The sequence below is a fragment of the Chrysemys picta genome, chromosome 24 (assembly GCF_011386835.1).
Source record: "Chrysemys picta bellii isolate R12L10 chromosome 24, ASM1138683v2, whole genome shotgun sequence".
In the NCBI taxonomy this organism is placed as follows: Eukaryota; Metazoa; Chordata; order Testudines; family Emydidae; genus Chrysemys; species Chrysemys picta.
Genome location: NC_088814.1, coordinates 15,464,517 through 15,488,686, shown reverse-complemented (window position 1 = coordinate 15,488,686; position 24,170 = coordinate 15,464,517). Strand labels below are relative to the sequence as shown.

The 24,170-nt window shown below is 54.3% G+C and overlaps 1 protein-coding gene across 1 annotated transcript; it reads right to left on the bottom strand.

Moving 5' to 3' along the window:
* Positions 1-1,536: 1,536 nt before the first annotated feature.
* On the bottom strand, positions 1,537-22,321 carry LOC101933923 (glycylpeptide N-tetradecanoyltransferase 1). The gene is made up of 11 exons (XM_065577642.1): positions 22,154-22,321; positions 20,121-20,262; positions 15,911-16,029; positions 14,166-14,257; positions 9,053-9,169; positions 8,084-8,254; positions 7,106-7,214; positions 5,358-5,528; positions 4,848-5,015; positions 4,222-4,359; positions 1,537-1,870 (listed from the first exon to the last, which is right to left on the bottom strand). Exons 1-11 carry the CDS (start codon positions 22,304-22,306, stop codon positions 1,850-1,852), a joined length of 1,401 nt encoding a protein of 466 aa, XP_065433714.1. The 5' UTR covers positions 22,307-22,321; the 3' UTR covers positions 1,537-1,849.
* Between the last annotated feature and the right edge of the window lie 1,849 nt (positions 22,322-24,170).

Sequence of the window (24,170 nt, the reverse complement as noted above, 5' to 3'; positions counted from 1 at the left end):
CCATTCCCAGCTTCTGGCAAACAGAGGCTAGGGACACCATCCCTGCCCATCCTGGCTAATAGCCATTGATGGATCTATCCTCCATGAATGTATCTAGTTCTTTTTTGAACCCTGTTATAGTCTTGGCCTTAACAACATCCTCTAGCAAGGAGTTCCACAGTTTGACTGTGAGTTGTGTGAAAAAATACTTCCTTTTGTTGATTTTAAATCTGCTGCCTGTTAATTTCATTTGGTGACCCTGGTTCTTGTGTTATGAGAAGGAGTAAATAACACTTCCTTATTTGCTTTCTCCACACCAATCATGATTTTATAGACCTCTATCATATCCCCCCTTAGTCGTCTCTTTTCCAAGCTGAAAAGTCCCAGTCTTATTAATCTCTCCTCATACGGAAGCTGTTTCATACCCCTAATCATTTTTGTTGCCCTTTTCTGAACCTATTCCAATTTCAATATATCTTTTTTTGAGATGGGGCGAGCACATCTGCACGCAGGATTCAAGATGTGGGTGTACCATGGATTTATAGAGAGACATGAATCAAAAGGCATGGAGAAAAATGAGCATGGAAGGGACGGTCATGGTTCAGAGCCCCCGAAAGGTGTAACAATGGGTAACCCCAGAACCGCCAAGATAGCCAAGCCAAGGTGCACTAGACCCCTGCTTCCCAGAGCGATGGGGTTGGAGAACGGATTCTGGCCTGGCCGGCGTGGTTACTGCAGCTACGTGGCCATGGGCTGCCGGGGACAGAGAGGCGTTTGGGTGACTGCATCCAGTTTACTTAGTGCTGTGGTTACGGATTTGTACCAACGCGAGTCCGAAAGCGGGTTCCCTGGGGCACTTCATGAACAGCTGCTTTTCCAGAGCATAGCGAGGGTCGGTTCAGCTCATTGAACCCAGCAGGGAGGGGCTATGTCTCAAAGGTGCGGGGGAGGCTGAAGCCCAGGTCTGCCTTGATCAGACACAGATAGCCCTTAGCTGTGAATAGCGATTTACTTCCTGGCAGGCCGGCAGGGCAATCCAGGCACGGGCTAGGCTGGGAAGAAGCAAGCACCGTTGGGGCTAGCCGGTAAAGCAGTCTCATGGCAGCTCCTCTCAATGGTTGGGCCTTCCAGCAGGAAGTGACTTCTCCAGCCCTTGGCTTTCGCCACCCGCAGGGTCCAGGACGCAGATGGACGCCCATCCTGCCGCATCACATTGTTAATGAATCTGGAGCTCAGGAAAATGAGGGGAGAACCCTGGAGACAGCCAGGCAACTCCTCCATCAAGCCTCAGTCCTGGGCCCTCCAGACATCCCAGAGCAGCGCCCCCCACCCTGCCCCACTGTTCTTGGCCCAGTCTCTAGCATGCATGTGCTGATCAGCCGTTTCCTGGGTGGTGGTGAAGCCACCAAACTCATCCACGCTTGTGACCCATGATGGGATTTGAACCCAGACCTGCAGAGGCCAGGGCAGCAAGCAGCTTCTTGCTGAGAAAAGGCAACATGCCGAGCTGGGGAAGTGGTCAGCTGGGTCAGGCTGCAAGAGGAAAGCTATTTAAAATGTATATAATATAGACTTTTATTATTCACCCGTTAACTCCAGTATTTGCCAATCACGAGCTAGTTTGCAGCAGTTACATTCCCTTGATCACGTCTGTACGAGGATGCAATTAATTGAAACAAAGGAGACCGATGCCGCTGCCCAGGGTGTAGCAGCTGGCATCCTGTGACACAATCGTTAAAATCAGGGGATGGTTCAGTCCCAGCTCCTCTGCAGGAGGGTCTTGCTTCCACGGAAACCCCAACAGCCAATGGCAACTTTCGGTTCCTGGCCCAACTTCTCAGAGACGTCGCCGCTCCTCTCTGGGGATTGGTTACTGCAACACCAGTCCAACCTGAGAGAGCCAATGGGAAACAGGTTAGGAAGTGTTAACGTGACAGATCTTCTCTGTTTCAGACCCCAGCTCTGGACACCTGGCACATGTTCTCCAGCGCTCCCCAGGGCTGCCGGAACGCAGCAGCAACCTGAGCAATGTCGGAGTCCGGCCGCGGCCTCTAACAGACCAACAACGCGTCACAGCCCCAAGGGAACCCGTGGCAAAGGCCGGAAGGTGTTGGAGAAAGAGCCCCCTCTGTTCACAGCAGTGGTCCGGGGGTAAGAGTATAGGGATAGGAGTCAAGACCCGTGGGCCTAGCCCCTGCTCTGCCACTTGATCTTGCGTGTCTTGGGGCAGATACTTACCCCTGTGCCTTGGGAGACTCAGCTGTAAGACGGGGGTGATACGGACTTCCCCAGTGCGCCCTGGAGAGATCCCTGCCAGTGCAGGATTCGGGCATTTGGGGGTGATTTGTATTTATGGTCAGGTTTTCCCCTGGCTAAGTTAGTGCCTTTTAGTTTAGAAGCCAGTTTTGTGCATGGGGATCCCCTTTCGAAGGAGCCAGCCACTCTCGGGGGTTCCCTGGTGCCAGCTGTTGTGTGATGGGTCATTTCTGGTTTGGGAAGTGCTCAGATTCGCTGACGGGAGGTGCTGGGGAAGGGCCAGCGCTGCCCAGCTCAGGCCCCGGGGGTTTGTACTCAACGCCTTCCTGGGTAATAGCAGCAGCACAGCTCCCCCAGTGCCACCCGCTCCAAGCGGAGCACGCAGTGACCGATTAGTGACCGACTGGCTGCTTTGGAACGGCTAATTCTCAGCAAGCGAGAAAAGCCCGATCTAGTTCTGTGTGCCAGGGCGCGGCACCCAGGTAACTGCTGTGGAATTCATGGCTGCAAAGGGCGTCAAGCTGAATGCCACGGCCGGATTAGGCATTTCCCCCCCTGCCACAAGCAGCAATGCAAACCCACAACAGAGACTGGCCACTGCCAAAGACCGGCAGCAGACACTCCAGTGCTTTGGACCAGCCAGCCTGGCTCCCGTATCTCCTGCCCAGCCCAGAGCACACATGCAGTGCTATGTAACAAGAATATTTTATCATTTTAGTGCAACTTCCATCCCAAGGCAATTTACAAGCTAGGTGCATGCACTGAAATGCTGCCACCTCTGGGGTGCGGAAGTGGTGGACAAATGGGCAAGCCAGCACGAAGGGAAGGGAAGCTGTGGTCAAGGCCTCCAGGACAAAACACCTGCTCGTACAGAGGCAAAGACCCCCGGGTCCCATTGCCCAAGCTGTAGGGGGCTCGAACACTCCTAGCTGGGAGAGGGGAAGCCCAAGCAGTCCGGGTATTTCGAACCTGCGGGGCAGGCGTGAATCAGTGGCTGGCCTCACTGCAGGAGCTACCGCGGGCAGAGTCCTGCGACACAGACACGGACAGGACACGTGCTGGATTCTCTCAAACAAGCGTGTTCCTTACACGGGCACTGTCCAGCAGACACCACGAGATCAGTCATTTGTCTGTTTCGCCACTTGACTTGTTTTAAAGACCCGAGAAAAGGCTGACGTGCGGCACTCACAGGTCCAGTGTGTCTGTGGATCCCGCCCATTCCCGCACGCAGCCCTGCACAGGACAAACCTTCTGCCAGACGCTGCCTCGTTCCTAAGGCTCCCGAGGGCTAGGCAGGGGCTCAGCCCTCGCGCTCATGGAGCGCTCTGCATCTGCAAAGCGCTTTCCAACACCAACTCTCCCCAACCTTGTGTCCTAGCTCCATTTTACAGATGGGCAGGGCACCACTGCCCTGCCTCGGTTTCCCTACAGTGACAGGGGAGTCAGTAGCCAAACCGTTAAGGCCCAGGGGCTCCTACCTCAGTCTGTGCTCCAAGGGGATAGAAAGGTGGCTTAGCTAAGACACAGGTGTTGTAGCCGGCCGCTGCCAGGGCTTGGTGGAGGCTGCCAGACGGATGGCTTTTAAAGAGCTTTTGGGATAGTGCTTCTAGTTGCCTGGCCCATGGAGCAGGGCAGCGACTCAGCCCAAGGAAACCCTCCCCACACAGGCAAACAGCAAAGCCTGTGGTATGTCCAGGCGCTAATTCCCAGCGGTACAAAGGCTGCAGGAGCCGAGCAGGCTGGGCTCAGGAAGGCGTCCCCGGCATTCCCCGTGACAAGCGCATTACCGCTGTTCTGCTGACGCTTCGCACGTTGGCTGTTGCCAGGAGCTCAGTGGCTGGTGATCTGACTCAGTACCGCACTGACCTGTGTCCCGCGAGAGATCTTTGAAGAAACCATTTCAGCGGCCAAACGAGATAACCTACCCGCATAGCCCCCCCGGCCAGCCCCCACCAGGGCGACCCCTGTGCTGAGCGAGGCACTTACCTTCTCTGCCCCCATGCTGGGGCATTTCCAATTGTAAAGATAATACTGCAGATTCCCGTCCCCAATCCCAAACTTCAGCTTCTCCAGGAAGGTTTTGTTTTCCATGAGATCCAGTGCATTGAACACATCAAACCCCTTCTGCACGGGCGACAGGAGAGAGGTCATCAGGGCCAGTCTCTCCAGCTGTGCTGCCCTCCTCCGCCCCCAGGCACTGCCCCCCCGAAAGCCTCCCACAACCTGCCACGTGGCCTTTAGCCGATCGCCCCAGTGGAGAGGCCCTGGATTGACTCCCCCCCTCTAGGGGATGGGGGCCATTGAGAGAAACCTGCTCCCCCTGCTATAGCTGTTCTCTGGATAAATACAGGGGTTCGGGCTCCGTGGCTGTCAGGCCAGGGTTGCTCTGGGAGACCAGGATGGGCAAAGCACACGCTCCTCACAGCCATAAAACAACAAGGGTTCATCATTCACACTTTCTTTTAAAGGTGGGTGGGGCCCACGTCTGGGCCCCCCCAGATCTCAAGGGCCACCCTGCACCATGCAGCTGGTGAGGAGGTGGCTACAGTCACAGTCTCAAGCCTCTGCCGAGCCCTGGTGCTCCCGGGGCAAAGGGGCTCCACGCTGCTTACCGACTTTGCGAGGATGAGGGCGTCGCTCATGAGGTCGAGGAGGGGAGTCTTGGTATGAACGTTGTAGAAGGAGTACGCGGCTTTCAGGCTCTTGTGAGTGGGGTGGTTCATGATGGTGGAGGGCAGCGTGTAGAAGCTCAGGAAGTCCGTCACCTCGCCGGTGGGGCTCTGAAAGCAAATGGCAGCAGCGTGGGTACGGCCTGAGCCAGGACAGAGCCATAAGCAAGAACCATCTGAGGCCGTTCGGGGCCACACCACAAGCTGGCTGCCTTGCCCGCAGGCTCGGCACAGGGCAAGGGCAGTGCCAAGGCGGCATAGCGACACTTGCAATAACCCAGCCTCTACTGCCCCTTGAGGCCTGTCCCGTGGAGCCCAACGCAGGCACTGGGTCAGCGACCCCCGTCTGAGCCAGGGAGGAGGTGACTGACGCTCAGCAGGCGGAGAACCAGCTGTGCCTTCCAAAGGGACTGGGGCCCAGGTGACATTAGTCTCTCGGCCCTGCCGGCTCACCTCCACCACGAAGGTGTCAATGATATTCTCCTGAGGGAAGAACCAGTGCTCCACCTCCTCACGACTCATGACTGGGGTCAGGTGGAACTGCTTCAGGTACTCGGTCAGAAGCTTGTGCACGACAGCGATGTCTTTGTGCTCCATTGCCCGCAGGCTGGACGTCTTCGGAGTCTGGAGAGAGGGAGAGAAATTGTCCGAGCCGGCTCGAGAGCATCTTGGCTCGAGCAATTTTTTTCAGTACCCAAAGGGCCAGGATTGCTAATGCTTATTAACAGAGGGACCCGCCCACCGCAGCTGGCTACAGGGCATCCCCACACTGCTCTTTTCTGCTCAGGCCCCCCACACCTTGGCCCATCCTCAGACCCCTGCCCACCTGACTTCCTTTAACCGACGCCCTGCAGAAAGCTGCCACGACCACCTGTCCGGGGTCCCAGAATCCCACGCTTTGGGGTCTGTCACATGCAAAGAGGCTTCCAGTCACCCATGACCTACAATAACGCATGGTGTGGCCAGAGCTCCAGATTCATGCCAGGCTTACAGCCATGGTGCCCCATGCTCTGGTCCCATTCCCGTACACATGCTAAGTGGACCAGGCTGGGCAAGAGACTGCTAAGAAATACGTAGGTGCTGCAGGAAATGGGGCTGGTGACCCAGTAAGTGGCAGCTTCCCTGGCTTGGTACTGAGCCCACAGCCTACCATGGTGCCAAAGTGTACCAGAGGTGCCAGCTTTTGGATAAGAGGCAAAATCAGGGCCCTGCCCCCGCTCGTCACAGTGGCACAATTGAGCCCAGGGGTCAAGGAGGCAGATGCCAAGGTACAGCTCATTTATGAGTTCACCAAGTGCTCTGGGATCCCCCCAAAGAAGCAGCAGCTCCTTGCGCTGGCCTGAGTGACTTCCAGAGCCCCGTGCTCCGTTTATACGTCCAAAAGGGGTGTTCTCTGAACAGTGGGGGCCACACGCTCAGCCTGCATCCCTTGGGCCTCCCGCCCCTCCAGCGCACAATGGAATTCGCTGCGCCTGGCCTGGCCAGCCCAGAGCAGGGGGCCTGGGTTGTTTCCAGTCTGAGCCCATTCCTGCCCCATGGAGCAGCAGTGTCTAGCCAGACCCAGGGCTGGTTTTCAGTTTCTGTGGCAAATAAGTGATTGGTTGCTATGGCGACCGGCATCCTAAATACTCCTTAAAGAAGGATGAACATTCTTTAGTCAGCAGCTGCTTAGGAGTGCGGCCGGCCGGCTGCTGGCTCCCCCGCGAGCTGGGCTGGCTCTGGAGTAGGAAGCAGCGACTCAGACTCGCCGGAGGGAGCAGCAAAGCCAGGCAGGCACTGCCATGTTCCCGGCTGTCACTGCACTCGGGCAGCGGCCACCCCAGCACACTGCAGGGGATTACAACACAGGTTGGCTCGGCCTCTTATTGTTAAACCAAATCCCTCTGCAATCGCTGCCAAGCCCGGGCGCTCGGCTTCCCCGACAGGCAGGGGTCTGCGTTCGCGAGAACTCATGGCCCACAGCTGCACACGTGCAAAGACAAGCGCAGGGACGCAGGCAGCATGAGCTCCGTGCTAGGCAGCTAGCGGTGGCTCTCCGGGACCTGGCTGCTACACTGACCACAACAGGGAGGAACTCAGAACCAGCTTGGATGTCTGAGCCTCAGCAATTCACCTCCCTCCACGGCCAGCTCAGGAGCGAGCGGTTTGCGCTCGGCAGGTAACCGAGAGAGGCAGCAGCTACCACAGACACAAGCACACACCTCCGGCAGCCGGTAGAGCTTCATGGTGCGTTGCATTGTCATGTTCCTGCTCAGGTGGGAAAACTTGACTTCAATCAGTTTCCGAGGATTCAGGGACCGATGCCAGTATCTGCAGAAACACAAGTCTAGGTCACACGTGCAGGACACTCGCGATGGAGGAGAAGGCTGGAAAGAGCATGCGAGTCTTTTAAGTACCAGAAGGTGGCACAAGACATCAGGCTAATTAGCAAGGCAGAAACCTCTCCATCACATCAATCAAGCCCTCCGCGGCCCGGCCCCACCCCACCTATCGTCCCATTTGCTGCTGTCAACACTTGCCTCTGATTGGCCCAGCACCCCAGCCTCCATTGCCCGCTTGCTAAATTTTCAAACAAGTCCCTTTGCAATTCTCCCATGCTGCCCGTCATGCTTGGGAGGAGCTCCTTGTAAACATCCCCAAACTAACTCATCACCCACCTTCAAAGCCCTCCTTTGCTGTGATGCCTACAGAAACCTGACGACAGCTAGGGTGCGGAGACCACTGCCCATCACGTGGGCCAATCCTGTCGCATTGTTTCCTTGGGCTCCCCTCTGTCTCTATCCACCTGCTGTCTCCTGTTTTAAACTTGGATTATAAAGTCTTTGGGGGCAGGGACTGTCTGTTGTTGTGCGTCGGTGCAGCGCCTAGACCCTGGAGCCGTGGTCCATGCCTGGGGCTATGGTAAACTCACACCCAACGGCTCCCAGGGAGAAAAGCCAGGGCAACGTGGGGTGCACCTGCTGGAGGAGTCCTCGATACGGTGTTGCTTCATGGCTTCCAAGAGCCAGTAGCTCACCCTGAGGAGACAACGAGCTGTCCAGCCGACTCCCTGAAGGACACTGCTAGGAGGAACCGCTCGGCCCAGTGGGATCGTGGGTAAATCCGAGTGCTCTGCTAACAAGCCATGGGAAGAGAGGTCTGTTAAGGGCCAAGTCTGCACTCCTTGGAGCGTCACTTACCTACAAGTGCCGACGGGTTTCGGCAACACTACCCCTGCAGTGTAAACAGCCTGAAAAATCCCCTCCAGGTGAACCCGCCGGGTGATCTCCCGGATCAGAACTGGGGCCACCCGTTTAGAGCGCAGCTTCTTGTGGACGCACAGGAAGTTTATCTCCACCATCTTCTTCTCTCTTGAGAGGACAGAGAACAAGCCCAGGGGAGAGTCAGAGTTGTCTTGGCAGGGTTACTCCAATTCCCCAGGCTCAGAACATGGCCTCACCTGGGGAGGGAGGGGGCAGATGCTCTGCAGAAGGGAGATGGGACATCCCTAGCATAAGAAGCCAGGCCAGGGGAGCGGGAGCTTTCCCCACTTGCCCATTCCAGGTCACTGCCTGTCACCAGTTAATCCCCCAACCCACTCCGTGCCTCACTCATCTATCTACACAGCGAAGCAATTCGACAGCATTGCTGCCTGGCCTCTCGGACGGGAGCCCTCCGCTACCAGTGTTCGGTAAGTCACACCGGTTGGGTGGCCCATCCACACCGGCGTAGGGAAGTCAGAAGGTCTCATTATCCATGGCGCCTGCCCACGGACGGGGGCGCAGGATCCCAAGTTGCTTAGGCGCTTTTGAGAACTTTACTCTGAGCACAACAGGGACAACACAACAGTTGTCCAAGGAACAACGCGCTCTGGAGAATTTCCACACGATGTCCCTTTCCTACAGCCAGAGCTGTACGCTGGCCTCGTTAAGCACTAACAAAGTTAGTGTCTGAGGTTCTCGTATGCGAGACTTCCTCTTACAAGAGCTGCCCACCTTAACTAACCCCCTTTCCCTGTGAATCATGGGGCACTCCTAGAGCCAGAGTGGTGCACACCAGGCTGGCCCCCGCAAGGATCAATGCGGCCGAGACGCCTCGGACCCAGCCCAGGAGCATCCGACCCCACAGTGGGGAAGAGTTGAGATCGAGTCGAACAGAAAGGCACTTACGAATCGTAGATGTGGATCGTGGCTGGAATCGCACTGATGAATCCAACCAACTTCTTGCTAGAGATGACTCGGACCCCGCAGTGCCACTGGGGCAGCCAGCCGGGGGGACGCAAAGCCCTGGAGAATGGACAAGCCTTGGTTAGTCCTGGCACATTCCTGCACCAGAGGCCCCAAGCACCCGCTTTTCTCTTCAACTGGCCCTGCCTCCCCACAGCGTCCTGGCAGACTCTAGTGCGGGCACCAGGGACCAGTGTGGAGTGTGCAGCCCTGTCCTTGGGCAGCATGGGCCCAAGGGCTGTGCTTCAGCCTTGGCCCAGAGGGAGCCCAGCGAGTTCAGCCTCCGTGGGCCAGGCAATCCTGGGACTTCCCACAGAACCATCCAGCCCCGGGGACAAAGCCCAGGTGCATTTCTGGGACGGGGATACGTTTCGCCCAGGGCCCTCATGGAGATGTGGGTTTGCTTCACATGGGCCACCCAAGAGAAGTCTGAGAGGTGGAGAGCAGAGAGCACGACTAGCTGGGCTCCGTTTGAACCAGAGATTCCCTCCGTGCCATGGGCAACCCACGCTCACCCTAGGAGAGCTGAGAGTCAGGGTCTCGCCAGTGCTCAGTGCTGGCCTAGCACCGTGCTCACTGAGGGCCTGTTCTCAAGGAGAGCAGCGAGGCCGAACAGGAGCCCAGCAGAGACCCCAGCGCAGAGTTCTCGGCCCGACTCACTTGTGAAGAGAATTCATATTTTACGGCTGTTTGTGCGAAGGGTGAGCCCCCGCCCCCAGACACCCCCACCACAGCACCCAGCAGCACATCAGAGCCCCTGCCATGGCACTGAGCCCCTCGGGCTGGGAGAGACAGACACCCTGGGGGGAACCAACTGCCGTCTCACAGCTGACTAGCCGTGAACTCGAGGAGAGCAGTGTCCCGATCCAGGGCAGGGAGACGACACAGGCATAGCAGCCAGGAGGCAGAGCTATTACTGTGCACGGCTGTACGGGATATCGCTGTGCACGGCTGTACGGGATATCACACTGTACTGTGCACGGCTGTACGGGATATCACTGTGCACGGCTGTACGGGATATCACTGTGCACGGCTGTACGGGATATCACACTGTACTGTGCACATCTGTACGGGATATCACACTGTACTGTGCACGGCTGTAGGGGATATCACACTGTACTGTGCACGGCTGTAGGGGATATCACACTGTACTGTGCACGGCTGTAGGGTTATCGCTGTGCACAGCTGCAGGGATATCACACTGTACTGTGCACGGCTGTACGGGATATCGCTGTGCACGGCTGTACGGGATATCACACTGTACTGTGCACGGCTGTACGGGATATCGCTGTGCACGGCTGTACCGGATATCACACTGTACTGTGCACGGCTGTACGGGATATCGCTGTGCACGGCTGTACGGGATATCACACTGTACTGTGCACGGCTGTACGGGATATCGCTGTGCACGGCTGTACCGGATATCACACTGTACTGTGCACGGCTGTACGGGATATCGCTGTGCACGGCTGTACGGGATATCACACTGTACTGTGCACGGCTGTACGGGATATCGCTGTGCACGGCTGTATGGGATATCGCTGTGCACGGCTGTACGGGATATCACACTGTACTGCTGTGCACGGCTGTACAGGATATCACACTGTACTGCTGTGCACGGCTGTACAGGATATCACTGTGCACGGCTGTACGGGATATCACACTGTACTGCTGTGCACGGCTGTACAGGATATCACACTGTACTGTGCACGGCTGTACGGGATATCGCTGTGCACGGCTGTACGGGTTATCGCTGTGCACGGCTGTACGGGATATCACACTGTACAGTGCACGGCTGTACGGGTTATCGCTGTGCACGGCTGTACGGGATATCACACTGTACTGTGCACGGCTGTAGGGTTATCGCTGTGCACGGCTGTACAGGATATCACACTGTACTGTGCACATCTGTACGGGATATCGCTGTGCACGGCTGTACGGGATATCACACTGTACTGTGCACATCTGTATGGGATATTGCTGTGCACGGCTGTACGGGATATCGCTGTGCATGGCTGTAGGGTTATCACACTATACCGTGCGCAGCTGCAGGGTTACAGCTGTACGAGTTATCAATCACACTGTACTGTACCCAGCTGTATGGGTTATCGCTGTGCACAGCTACTGTGATACACCACTTGTAAAACACTAGGGGTTCTTCACAACCATGGGAATGGTATACAGGTTAATTAGCAATAATTAACTAATTAATCAATTGAACATATAGAGCGCCTTTCACCCCAGGATTTCCAACTACTTCACAACCTGGCAGCCCTCTGATGTGGAGTTCATTAGTGTTATTGCTGTTTTCTGGAGTGGAACAAGAGCTTAGCACAAAGACTCCGGTTTAAAGCCGTATTAGCTATGGCCCAAGAGACCCCACCGTGCCACCAGCCTACAGTAACAAGCAGGCTGTGGGCTGGCTGCAGGAATCCCCGGTGAGGTTCTCTGGCCTGTACTACACAGGGGGTTAGACTGAACGATCATGACAGTCCCTTATGGCCTTGAAATCTAAGAATCACTAACGAGTGGCTTCCTTCCAGGGCTACTCAGTGAGCAAGAGCTTATGAATGCTGGGTGGCTTCCATGGGTTATTTATATCACACTGACACAGTCCCAGGTGCTTTAACTGCCTCTTAGCAAGAGCTGGTCCCTCGCCGGAGGAGCACAGACACCAGGCAATTGTTCAGGTGAAGGAGGTGTGCCACCTACAAGGAGCAGGAGGCCAAGGCAGGGACATCTGCAGGAGGAGGGGGGCCCATTCCAAGCATTCCCATGAAAAAGGGATACAGATTCTAGAAAGAGTAGCAGAGGTACAGGGCTCTGTGCAAGCGGTCTGCAGGACCGGCAAGGGGACATCAACAGTCTGAAGTAGATGCAATAAGTGACTGGAAGAGGGTGAAGGAACTGGGGCCCCGGACGAGGTGGATAATGTGCCTGCAGTGCTGAACAAGGAGATAATCACATGGCAAACACCACCACAGCAAACGACAGAGATGGCCAGCCCCAGCCCAGCAGGAAGGGCCCGTGATTTCAGCTGCTGTGGCCAGGGTGGACAATATAGTTCTGTCTAATCACCCTTCGTTAATTCACAGCAAGGCCTTTCCTTCACCTGGCTGTGCCACACAGCATGCAAGCGTTATCGGGTAGGGAATGGGTTAGAATAACCATCATTCACAGGTGACCAAGACGTACAACGCTGAAGGCACCACTGGTATCTTGCCAGGCCAGAACGTGACCGTGCATACCGTTCCCTATCAGAAGAGATTGCACAGAGCCTGGGGATTTGTTGGAACTCCTGAGAAGAGGATCCTGGTGTGGCATGACACTCCATATTCTTCATAGAAATATTGTTATGATAGGAATATGGCCTAAGATACATTTTATGCAGATGGGTCTTGTAAGAGATCATTGGAAAGGCTATAATTTACAGAATGTGATTATCTACATTGTATCCAGATATTATTTCTGTATCTGAAGTTAGAAATATTGACTATGTAACAATTAGAACTGTGTACACACTTGGGGAACGCCCAGCGGACAGTAAGCAATCAGCCTGGATAAGCCATTAAGGAGAACACTAGAACTTTGAAAATGCTAATCTCTCCCCTGCCCGAGAAGTTTACTGGAATGCTGCATTGACACTACAAGGTCAGGTGATATCATCACCTGGTGCAAGATACCACATGGTACTTTCCCACTGGAAACAAAGGCTTCCGGCCTTATGTACATTCTATTTATGGCTGGGAGGCAAGGCCATCAGCGCTCTCCCTTCCCACCCAAGAAGTGAGACTGCTAAAAGCACCTTACAAGACAGAAGAACTAAGCTGAGGGAAAGGCAAGGGCTGAGGCCAGACTGAGACAGAGGAGTCTAGTCTGTAAAGAGAAATAACTGGAAATCTAAGCTACAGAAACTCTGCATCCTGCCCAAGTCAACATTTGGGGGAGAATTACATTTTGTAACCCGTTTCTTTAGAGAATCAAACTTAGTTGGCGTGTTTTGTTTTATTTGCTTAGTAATCTGCTTTGTTCTGTTTGCTAACTCTTCTAACCACTTCAAATTTACTTTTTATAGTTAATAACTTTTTTCTTGTTAATAACACAACCCAGTTTCTGCAATTTATAACGGGGGGGGGGAGAGAAGTTGTGTCTCTCTCTCTTCACACTGAGGGAGACGGCGAATTGTTATGAGCTCGCACTGTGCAGATCTTTCTCTACAGCGCAAGACATTAGCAGCTTGGGTGTACTTTCCAGAGGGAAGCTGCACTTGAGCGCTGGGCAATTTCCTTGCTGAGCCTTCCCACAGAGAGCTGTTTGCAGCCTCGGCGTGATTCTACAGCTGGTGCGTCCCTACCTGTGGGTGTGCTGCCGGACAGCCTGACTCAGCAAAACAGGAGCGGGAGCCCAGGCTAGTGGAGCAGGCGGGCTGAGTGAAATCCCAATAATCAGGTGGCATCCCAGAACGGGAGTCCAGCAGGGGACCAGGCATGCGACAACCTGCCCTCCTCTGTGACCATGGCTAACATTTACCCATGGCACGGGGATGAGGCTACATTCATTGGCATTGTAAAAGCCCTCTGAAGCCCAAGACAGGAGATGCCATCTACAGAAATGCCATCTTGGCCTTATCAGCCAATTAATAGCAAGTTTATATTGTTGGCACAATCTGGTCATCTGTCTTCATACTGCAGTTCCAGGACAGCGGGGGACAGGCCCAGTCGGGGAGCTACTGAGCTAATGGTGCTCCAGCCCCCTTCCAAGGGAACAGCACAGTCAGGGTCGGGGACAAGCTCAGAGCTGGGGTGCTCTGCCCTCCCAAGCTCAGAGGAGTTGAGGGCAGGAAGAGCCATGTGTCCGAATCTCTCCTGCAGGATACCTGGGGTTACACACCAGAGATACCAACCTTCCCCCACCACTGTGCATGTGGAGGGATGGGGATGGCAGTGGGGAAGGAGGCAAGAGAATTGGTAGACAGCTGCAGCACCAGCCCAGGAGAGCCAGGTTTGCTGGGCCCCCAGCCCCATGCTCACGAGGTTGGGAAGAGCCTGCTACTCACCACAGAAGGAACTCAGGTGAGTAATCAAACCGGAACATGTTGTCATCGTCTTCCACGTAGTTCTCGTTCAGGAGCGTGTACAGCTCTTTTAGCTAAGAGAGAGATCAGTCGGCTGAGGAGGCAAAGCCAGCTAGTCAGTAACAGCCCCCCTCAGCCGGGCCCCCTGACTGGACAGCAGCAGCGACCAGGAGAAATCCCATTTGCTGTGGGGAAAGGACACCTTTAAAAAGGCCAAGCTAATGCTGGTGCTCCGCCGGACCAGCTGCTGTCTGACTACCATGGAGCATGTCCCTCAAACTCCCCCTTTCCTCTGCCTAAGCGGCCATTCCCCATTCCTGCGGATGCGCCAAGAGCAGAAGTTCATAACCTGCCCGCGGAGCCAGGCTAGGACGGAGTGGTGCACACAGGGCTACTGGGGTTCAGAATGGCTAGTGGGGGGGACTCAGGAGCTAGTAGGGTGACAGCACTGAGCCTGGGGATGGGGGCTGCAGGGAAGGGGCGGATGTGCCTGACTGAATGGGAGAGGCTTGGGGCCAGCCAGGGTCTGCATGGGGGAGGCTCCCCAACTCCCTTACAACCCCCCCCCCAGAAAAACACCTGTTCCATACTTCTCCCACCCGACCCCAACAACCCTCCAGATTCACTCTAGGCTTCTTCCCTCTCCCTCAGCTCCTCCGTTACACAATGGAGATATCCCATCTCCTAGAACTGGAAGGGACCTTGAAAGGTCATCGAGTCCAGCCCCCTGCCTTCACTAGCAGGACCAAGTACTGATTTTGCCCCAGATCCCTAAGTGGCCCCCTCAAGGATTGAACTCACAACCCTGGGTTTAGCAGGCCAATGCTCAAACCACTGAGCTATCCCTCCCCTTCGCACTGCTTCTGACAGGTGCAGGAAATACAGTTCTGTGTCGTCATTTAAATGAATTACTCAAAGTTCTGTATTCATATGCCTAGTAAGAAATCTATTTATTAAAAAAATTACCAGCATTTTTTTTGGTCTGTGTTATCACAGACATACCTGCTGACAGCTATTTTGAAATAAATTACCAAAATAATTGACACTGGCCTGATTATATTGTGTTATTTTGACAAAAAATATGCAGAATTTTGCGGAATTTTAAAGTATTGTGTGCAGAATTTTTAATTTTTTTGGTGCAAAATTTTTTATGTTTTGGCGCAGAATTCCCCCAGGAGTAACTCAGTGCAACAGTGACTGGACCAGTTATCGCTGCTGCGGGAGCGGTCCTTGGCCACCTGTGCCCATTGCTGCCACGTGCCCTCTTCTCGATACAGCAGAAACCTCTTAGCTCTCAGCTCAGCTGTGGGTGCAACTTTGGCCCTGGAGTGGGGGGAACAGACACTCCTGCTATGTTCCTCTGTCAGGCTCACTTCATCTCCAGGAGACAGGGTTAGATTCCTAGGAAGTGGCCTGTTGGGTCGCCCACCCCTGAGCTCCAGAGATGTGTGGGAATTTCCATCTCCCGCCAGGAGCTCGGAACACAGCAGGCTTGGTCTGGTAGGGGCACTGATGACACTGAAGCTAAAAAAGGGCAGAGGCCCGTCTCGCCTTAAGGAGAGAGCAGCCCAATTGCTAGCCCGAGCCGGGGAGCTGGGGAAACGGGACAGAGGATGAATTCTACAGCTCCATGAATAACTCCAGCAGCTCGGTGCTCGGGGCCCACAGCAGGGACTCTACATTAGAGACCCCTCCCAACCAGCTTGTCCTGCCTTGGCCCTTCTTACCACGCCTCGGTCCCCCAAGTCCAGGGCATCCCAGGTGAAGCCTGGGGGCAAGGTGTAAGGCTCCTGCCGGATATTGTCTTTGTCTGGTTCCACCGGCCCATGAGTGTTCACCACTTCTCCTGGGAAAGAGACAGGAACAATCAAACGGTCCCTCGGCCTCTGGGAGCCACCTGCGTTTTAATAACATGCTCTGACATTCTGAGAGCACCTTGCACCCCAAGGGGTCCCAACACGTTTCACAGCTGTATATACAGGGATCATTCCCCCATTACTGGGGCAGCCAGCTCCCAGGTGGAGCACAACAGCTGTTTAACAGTACACAGCAACACTACGCCATGGATCTGAGGAACTGAATAGCTCATTCCATTGAAACTGCAGGGCAGGTTTAGGGGAGCAGAGTTGGACTCTGACTGGGCCCAGGGCTAAGAAGTGGACAGGCACTGGCTTTATGCCTCACTTAGAAGGTGACACTTCCACACCAGCCGCCTGCTGGTCTCTGGTACTGGTTTATTTCATACTCGAGGGAAGGGTGCCTCTATGGAATCATTAACTGCTCCCTGCAGATGCTGGTTCTTCCTCAGTTTCCCACTTCATTACTGACAAAACCCAACCTCCTTAGCGGGTCACATCTCAAAGTCACAGCCCGAGATGGTATTAGCTGGAGGCCACAAACAGCAGATTTTTCTCTTCATGGATTTGCACCATCATAGTCCTTGGCCTACCAGCCAGCCTTTTCCCGAAACTCCCCCGTTGTCTGCAATACCCTCCTGGAAGCTTCCAAAGGAGCGTTTCTCCCTGCCAGCTCCAGCCTTTGCCATTTGGCAAACGTCAGCATTTCCCATCCACTGTGCTTTAAATGCAGTTGAAATTAACAAGGCTACTTTTGTTTAACTATTGTGACTCCTAAAGCACTTTATCAAGCCAAGAGATCTCGATTTGGGCACCAGCCATACTGAGAGGTTAGCAAAGCCCAGGAAGTGCTAATTAAGTGCCACTGAAAAGAAAGTACAACACTTTTTTTTTTTTTATGGGAGGCATGAAGACAAAGATTAAAACAAATCTAGGCAATGGAGAGGTGAATTTAAGATCCAAACAAGAACACAGAGCATTAATTACCCCAGCACCTCAGGGCCAGAGTGCTCACCTGGAGCAGCTCCCATCGCTCTCAATGGATGCGGAGCACGAGAAAATCTGGCCCCTCAAACCCAGACTACTTTTGTTTACCAGATTCGAAGCAGCATCGGACAGGTCGTGCTGCGTGCTGGATACTGTCCTTTCACCAAACACCAGGGGAGACAGCATGGTGTAGCATTGAGAGCCGGGAGTGGGGGCGTTTCAGTCAGTCCTGAGCTCTGGTACCAACCCTACCACTGATCTGGTCTCTGGACAAGGCCCCTGATCATTCTGTGTCTTGTTTCCCATCCGTGAAATGGAGACAACACCTTCTGCTCTACAGGGGTTTGTGATGCTTAACTGATGGTTACAAAGCCCTTTGGGATCCTCACACGCTACAGGTTCTGATTCCCACCCCCATGACACCTACAGCACACTGGTATGTTACAGTAACCATCTAGACAACAGAACAAGGACCGAGTCTGGTGCCAGACTACCTGGGAGCTCATGCCCTTCCACAGAACAGCCCTTCCAGGAAGCCAGATACACTGGTACGGTGCCAGTGCTGACAAATGGATACAGAGCTAGCCAGACAGGACATGGGCGGCAAGGGGGATCAGACAGAGGCTTCTTCAAAGGAGTTGCTGAAAAGAGCCAATTTCCCAGTCACCACAAGGAGGAACAAACCCCGGGTTACTTAAGAAAACGAACAGTTTGGCCATTGTGATTTAAAGCTCTTCTCAGCTCCGTTTGGACTAGGGTGGGAGTTGCCAGACGCAGAAAGAAGAAGCAATGCAATCACACAGACACCAGGGGAGTTTCTGCAGAGATCTGCTCCGATTCCTCTAGGACGCAAAGTCCTTCCAGAGACACGGCTCTCTACATCAAAGAGCTTCTCTTCCTTTCAAAACCATTCATCAGCTGAGCTTTCTGGCCAGGACAGAGGAACGGCTTATTACTGGACAGCATCACTTCAGTGCACACTCCCCAAGCGTCAGACAGTTGTTAGTGCGCAAGTGACCCAGAAATCCCCCTCCGAACAGGGGCAGCACAAGTCTTACCAGGGGAAGCTGATGCTTTTCCAAAGAACAACTCCAGAGATAATGGCAGGCCAGCTTGGCCAGCTGAACTATGAGCAGATCAGACTTCTTGTCACGATCCCGCCCCTGCTGAGGAGATTTACCGCTTTTCCCTTACGTCGAGAGATTGAGAGCAGACTAGTGGGCGTCAGGATTCCTGGATTTGATTACCAGCTCTGCCAGCATTGCTGTGACGCTGGTGCAAAGTCTGGGTCTCAGTGTCCCCGCTGTCGAACAGGGAAGCCGATTAACGAGTACGTACAAAGCGCTTGGAGATCCCGGCACTTTCATAGGCCCAAAGTGCTGCTCTATTCGTAACTTTCTAGCAAGACTCCTTAACCCGGCCAGCAAAACTTGCAGCGTCTGCAAACACTGCAGCTGGACAGCCAGCTAGTCCAAGTGATCAGCACAGAGGCCAGGAAGCACGACTCCGGGAGGTGCAGACACTCGCTCATCCAGAGTACTGGCATGTGGTGACTAGCCCCACTACAGCTCATCTTCTAAACGACAGGGGCCACAGGCCTGGACCTACCCAGGCTCTCCAAGAGCAGCACTGCAGACCTGTCACTCAGCAGAGTGAGCTGGCTCAGGCTCAGCAGAGCCCCTTTCCGGGCAAGGGATTTACAGACAGACAGACAGACACACACACACACACGCCCTGAGTCCTGCTCCCATCACTGATTCCCCCCAGTTGTAATGGTCCTTCTAGCCCAGTGTCCTGTCTTCTGACAGTGGCTGGTGCCAGAAGCTTCACGGGAGTGAGCAGAACAGGGGAGTTTACTGAGTGATCCATCCCCTGTCGTCCTCTCCCAGCCTCTGGCAGCCAGAGGTCTAGGGACACCCAGAGCAGGGGGTTGTGTCCCTGACCATCTTGGCTAACAGCCAATGATAGGCCTGTCCTCCATGAACTTGTCTAATTCTTTTTTGAACCCAGTTATACTTTTGGCCTTTAGAACATCCCCTGGCAATGAGTTCCACAGGTTGACTGTCTGTTATATGAAAAGGTTCTTCCTTTTGTTTGTTTTAAACCTGCTGACTATTAATTTTGTTGGGTGACCCCTGGTTCATTGTGATACGAAGGGGTAAATAATACTTCCTTATTCAAGTACTTGAATAGGAGAAGAGGGGATTTGAAATAAGTTAAATTAAGAGAGACTTGAATATGACCTGTGGAGATCTCAGCAATCTTCCCTGGAACTTGGCAAAACTGCTCAAAGTCAGGGTTGGTTTAACTGCTAAAGGAACTCGGAACCAGCAGTTTCCACTGACAAAACAAATATGAGCAAACGTTATGGCTCTGACTTTAAAAATATTATTTTCAACTGCAAACTTATACCAACTTAAGTGGGGCCTTTGGGATCTTGGCAATTTATGTTTCAAATATTGGATATCCCTGACAGCCTTACTGTGCTTGGGATGTGCTGGGTGGTGGTATTATTATGGAAGAATAACAAAATGAAGGAAACCCATCTAGGCCAGCCCAAATACTAAGGCGATGGGTCCAAAAAGAGAATCTTGACAGAGAGCCTTACAAGTCAGTTATGATAATGGACTGGCCCTGGCACAAGTCTTAGTCACCTATTTGCACCATGACAATAGTGGAAAAACAATGGAAGGAAACAGTCTAGTGGATCAGGCACTAGAATGGGACTCAGAACACGTGGGTTCAATTCCTGACTCTGCCATGGACTCCCAGTGTGACCTTGGGCCAGTCCTTTAGTCTCCCCGCGGCTCAGTTTCTCCCATCTGTAAGACACGGATAAGGTTTCCCTCTCTCACCTGGGTGCTGGGAGGATAGAATCCATTTATAGTGATGAGGGACAGACGAGTATCAAGATACAAAGAGAATGATAAATATTGACCAACCAAAAACCTGCTTCAGGCAAGGCTGGGCTAGGCAGACTCCGGATGCAGAAGTTTGGGGTTTACCACCACCCGGGACACAGTGACACAGCCACAGTCGGGGTGAAGGGATCCAGGACACACAAGCATAGGAAGGATGCCCATAAGGTACATACCTAGTTTGGGTACTGGCTGTGTGTCCCAGAACTGGTAGCTGCGCTTGCTGGCCTCCTCCATGGTCTTGGCAGGTCCCTGACCTACAGAGAACAATTCAATGGCTTTCTGAATCTCCTGGATCCTCTCGGCTGGCAGTTTCACCTGAGTAGCAGAGAAAGGGACACAAGACGACAGACCAGTGAGCCACGCTCCCAGACTCCGTCAGCTCCTGGAGCTTGAGTCTAAAACAGACAAGGCAGGTCCTGCCACCTGTGCTTGGACTTGCTCCGGGCATTTGACTGAGGGCGGAGCTTGTGGGTGGGGAGGTGCAGGGAGCACAAAGGATATCATTGCCAGAGCAGGACTGTGGAATGACATCAACATGCACCCCAGCTCCAGGACGTTAGCGGCGTCCAAGGCACGTCTGTATTAAGAAATTGTAAAGTGCAAGCAGGGGAGCCCAGGGGCCAGCAGGACAAGGGAAGTGAGCCATCCTCCAGGCCTCCCTTTGGGCTAGAAGAGGGGCCAGCAGACACACACCAACACTCGGCTGTCATGGGGAGAGCCGCTTTGGCCCCATCTTTCACCTCATATTAAGCCAGGAAATCGCAGCCGCCAGCCGAGCTGCTAGGTGATGCAAACAGCAGCAAAACACCCTGGCCATTAGAGCCAAGGGAAATGAGCGCAGCAGCATGGTCCTCTCTCTCCGCATCTTGCCCTGCCCAGCCCCCCACCTCCTCCTCTCCAGTGATGCAGCATTTGTATTAGGATAGTGCCCAGAGGCTCCCACTGAGATCAGGAGCCCATTGCGCTCAGAGCTGTCCACACACAGAACAGGAATTTACCGACCAAAGCCCAAAGGACCCCAGAGGGGCTGTTACTTGCCCACAGTCAGTGACAGAGCCGGGAACAGAACCCGGGTTTCCCAGAGTCCCGGTCCAGTGCCCTACACACTGGGCCACAGTGTCTCTTATGGCAGTTTCTCCCCCTTCCCCGCCACCTACCCCCCCATCCAGTGCTGCTGCTTAAAGGTGGCGAGGAGTCAGCTGCCTTAAGCACACAGCCCCTGCTGCTTCTCCAGCGCCTCCCCAGTAGCTGGAGCAGAGCACAGTGCAGACCCAGGGGAGGGAGAGAGCAGCCCAGCCAGCAGTAGCCAGTCCTACTGCCCCAGCCAGCAGCACCCTCGTCACCCGCACCCCCCCGCCACACGCCACGCACCCAGGGTTACCCACAGTCCCTGCGGGAGCCCAAAGGATTAGAATAATAGAATCACAGAACTGGAAGGGACCTCGAGAGGTCTCTAGGCCAGTCCCCTGCACTCAAGGCAGGACTAAGGATTATCTAGACCCTCCCTGACAGGTGTTTGTCTAACCTGCTCTTAAAAATCTCCAATGATGGAGATTCCACCACCTCCCTAGGCAATTTATTCCAGTGTTTAACCACCCTGACAGTTAGGAACTTTTTCCTAATGTCCAACCTAGACCTCCCTTGCTGCAGTTTAATTTGATTGTGGGACTGGAGTTCACTGCTTTGGGGTGCAGACAGTTTGAAGCCCCCGGAATTGAGCAAATCAGGATCAGATGTTCTCCAAAAAGCAGAAAATACTGGCCCTGTCTCCAGTGCAGGCAAGGGAGGGACACTGGCAGGCGGTGGAAGGGTCTGGCTGGCGCAGAGAGCAGCGAGCTTCTCCCGGCCACCTCACAGCAAGGCGGCAGCTGACTTGCCACAAGCGCCAGTCTGGGCATGCTTACTACAGCACCGGCGCTAGCTTGGATTTCCTAGCAAAGGGTCGTGTCCAGGCCTAGATCTGTCCACAAACATCTGCTAGCATCAGTGGGAGTTCTGGCACATGGATCCAGGCTCGGAGAGGGCCCTAAATCTTAGAGCTCTGAGTAACAGAATGCCAAGGGCAAGTCTCGGCATCGGTAGCCTCCTTCCCCACCCATGAGTCACGCTGGCGAGACGCACACACGCGGGATATATTCTCTCTCCAAAGGGCAGGCTCTCATCTGGGGGAGCGAGCCACCAGCCCGATGGTCAGGGGACAGTTTACCTTTACGGGCTGATCCTGAGCCGGATCAAGTTGTTCTCCTTTCTCTTTCTTCCGTTTCTGTTTCTTTTTCTTCTTTTTGGCTCCACTGTCATCCACTGGACTTAAGCCACTAGGGAACAAAGTAAACATCATTGGAGCTTCTCCTGAGGACATTTATGCAGTCTGTGCAGCTCTAGAGAGAGAATAAAGGGCTCCCTGTTCTAAGTCAGACCCGAAGATGCATCACACCTGCTCCGGGAGCCTGAATAATCCGCAAACAAGGAATGCAGCCAAGAGAGCATTTCATGGGCTAGTTTCAAGCCCATTTCTTAGCGACAGCACCTCTCGGATAAAGCCTCCAATAAAGGAAGGTTAAAAATACTGGTACCGCTGCCCAGTGCTGCAGGATCGGAGCACCTTCTGCCTAACCCAGACTGGCGAGAGGGAGCCCCTGGGGCCAAGAGGCTGGGGCGCCCCTCCCTCTCTGGGAAAGGGAAGTGCTCCGTGGGGTACGGGGCTGGGAATGGCTGATGCTGGGAACATTGTTCCAGTTACGAGGGGAAAGCGTCAGCAAAGAGGACGGTATGACGGCGTTTCCTGAGTCTGCTCAGACTCTGGATTCATCTAGACTCCTCTGGGAGCTGCCTCTCCTGGGGATGTTCTGCCCGCGGCTCTGCCATGCTCGCTCCTGGGCCGTACAATCGACGTGGCCCCCGAGGAGCACCTCTGTACTGGCGGGGGTTGGGGTTCAGAGCCCGAAACATACGCTAACTTAGCGGAGACAATCTGTGAACTGCCCCATCACACAGGGAATTTTCTGTTCTTCTTGCTTTAGCTTACCAATTTGGGGAAGTTAATGGAGCCGGCTCAAACTCTGTATTGGTACATCCACACCAGCGGCACAGCGTCTGTGCAGGGTTCAGAGACATCCCCACCCAGGCACAGAGCAATCAGTAGGTGCCCGGGAGACAAGTGGCACAGGAAATGCTGGTAACTAAAGCCAATCACCACACCCCTCCTTAAACCTCAGAGCTCGCCAAGCCAATGGCTCATCGGGCTGATGTGGCTAAAGCACCTCAGTTTCATAGCCAACAGTACCCAAGGGAGTGGCCAGCATCACGTCCGAGGGCCTTTGAGTGCCCTGACCTGAAGGATCAGGTGCCCATTTTACAGCTGGGTAAACTGGAGCTGGCCTTTCAGCGAGATTGCGCGAGACTCGAACCCACAACCTTCAGCAACTGCACCTGAAAACCACATTAACCCTCAGCTGCTCCTCAAAACCACAGGGACTAACCTGCAGGATCTGAACAAAACACAAAGGGCAAAATGTAGACGAGAAGGAAAGATGTCCCGCCCTGTGCAGAGCACGTGTAACACTGACTAGGCAGGGTCGGAGGTAAGGGGCAGTGAATGGAGTAGCCAATTCGAGAGTCAGACCTTTCTGCAGTAACTAGCCCTTCCCCAAAACATCCCGACGCCCCGGGAGCTGAGCAGCGGGCAGGGCAGTCAGGGAGGCCAGACAGGAGGTTAGCACTCCTGGGACGGGAGGACGTTCTACCAAAGGGACCTTGAACACGAGGGCTACAGGAGGCACATGAGATGGGCCCTACCAAATTCATGGCCATGAAAAATGTGTCACGGACCATGAAATCTGTTCTTTTGCGTGCTTTTACCCTGTACTATACAGATTTCACAGGGCAGACCAGCGTTTCTCAAAGTGGGGGTCCTGACCCAAAAGGAGGTCACGGGGAGGGTCGCAAGGATATTGTGTGTGTGTGTGTGGGGGGGGGGTATTGCCACCCTTACTTCTGTGCTGCCTTGAGAACTGGGTGGCCAGAGAGCGGCGGCTGCTAACTGGGTGCCCAGTTCTGAAGGCAGTGCCCTGCCAGCAGCAGCACAGAAATAAGGGTGGCAATACCATCCCATACCACCCTTACTTCTGCGCTGCTGCCTTCAGAGCTGGGAGGCTGGAGAGTGGTGGCTGCTGGCCGAGGGCACAGCTGTGAAGGCAGCAGCGCGGAAGTAAGGGTGGCAATAC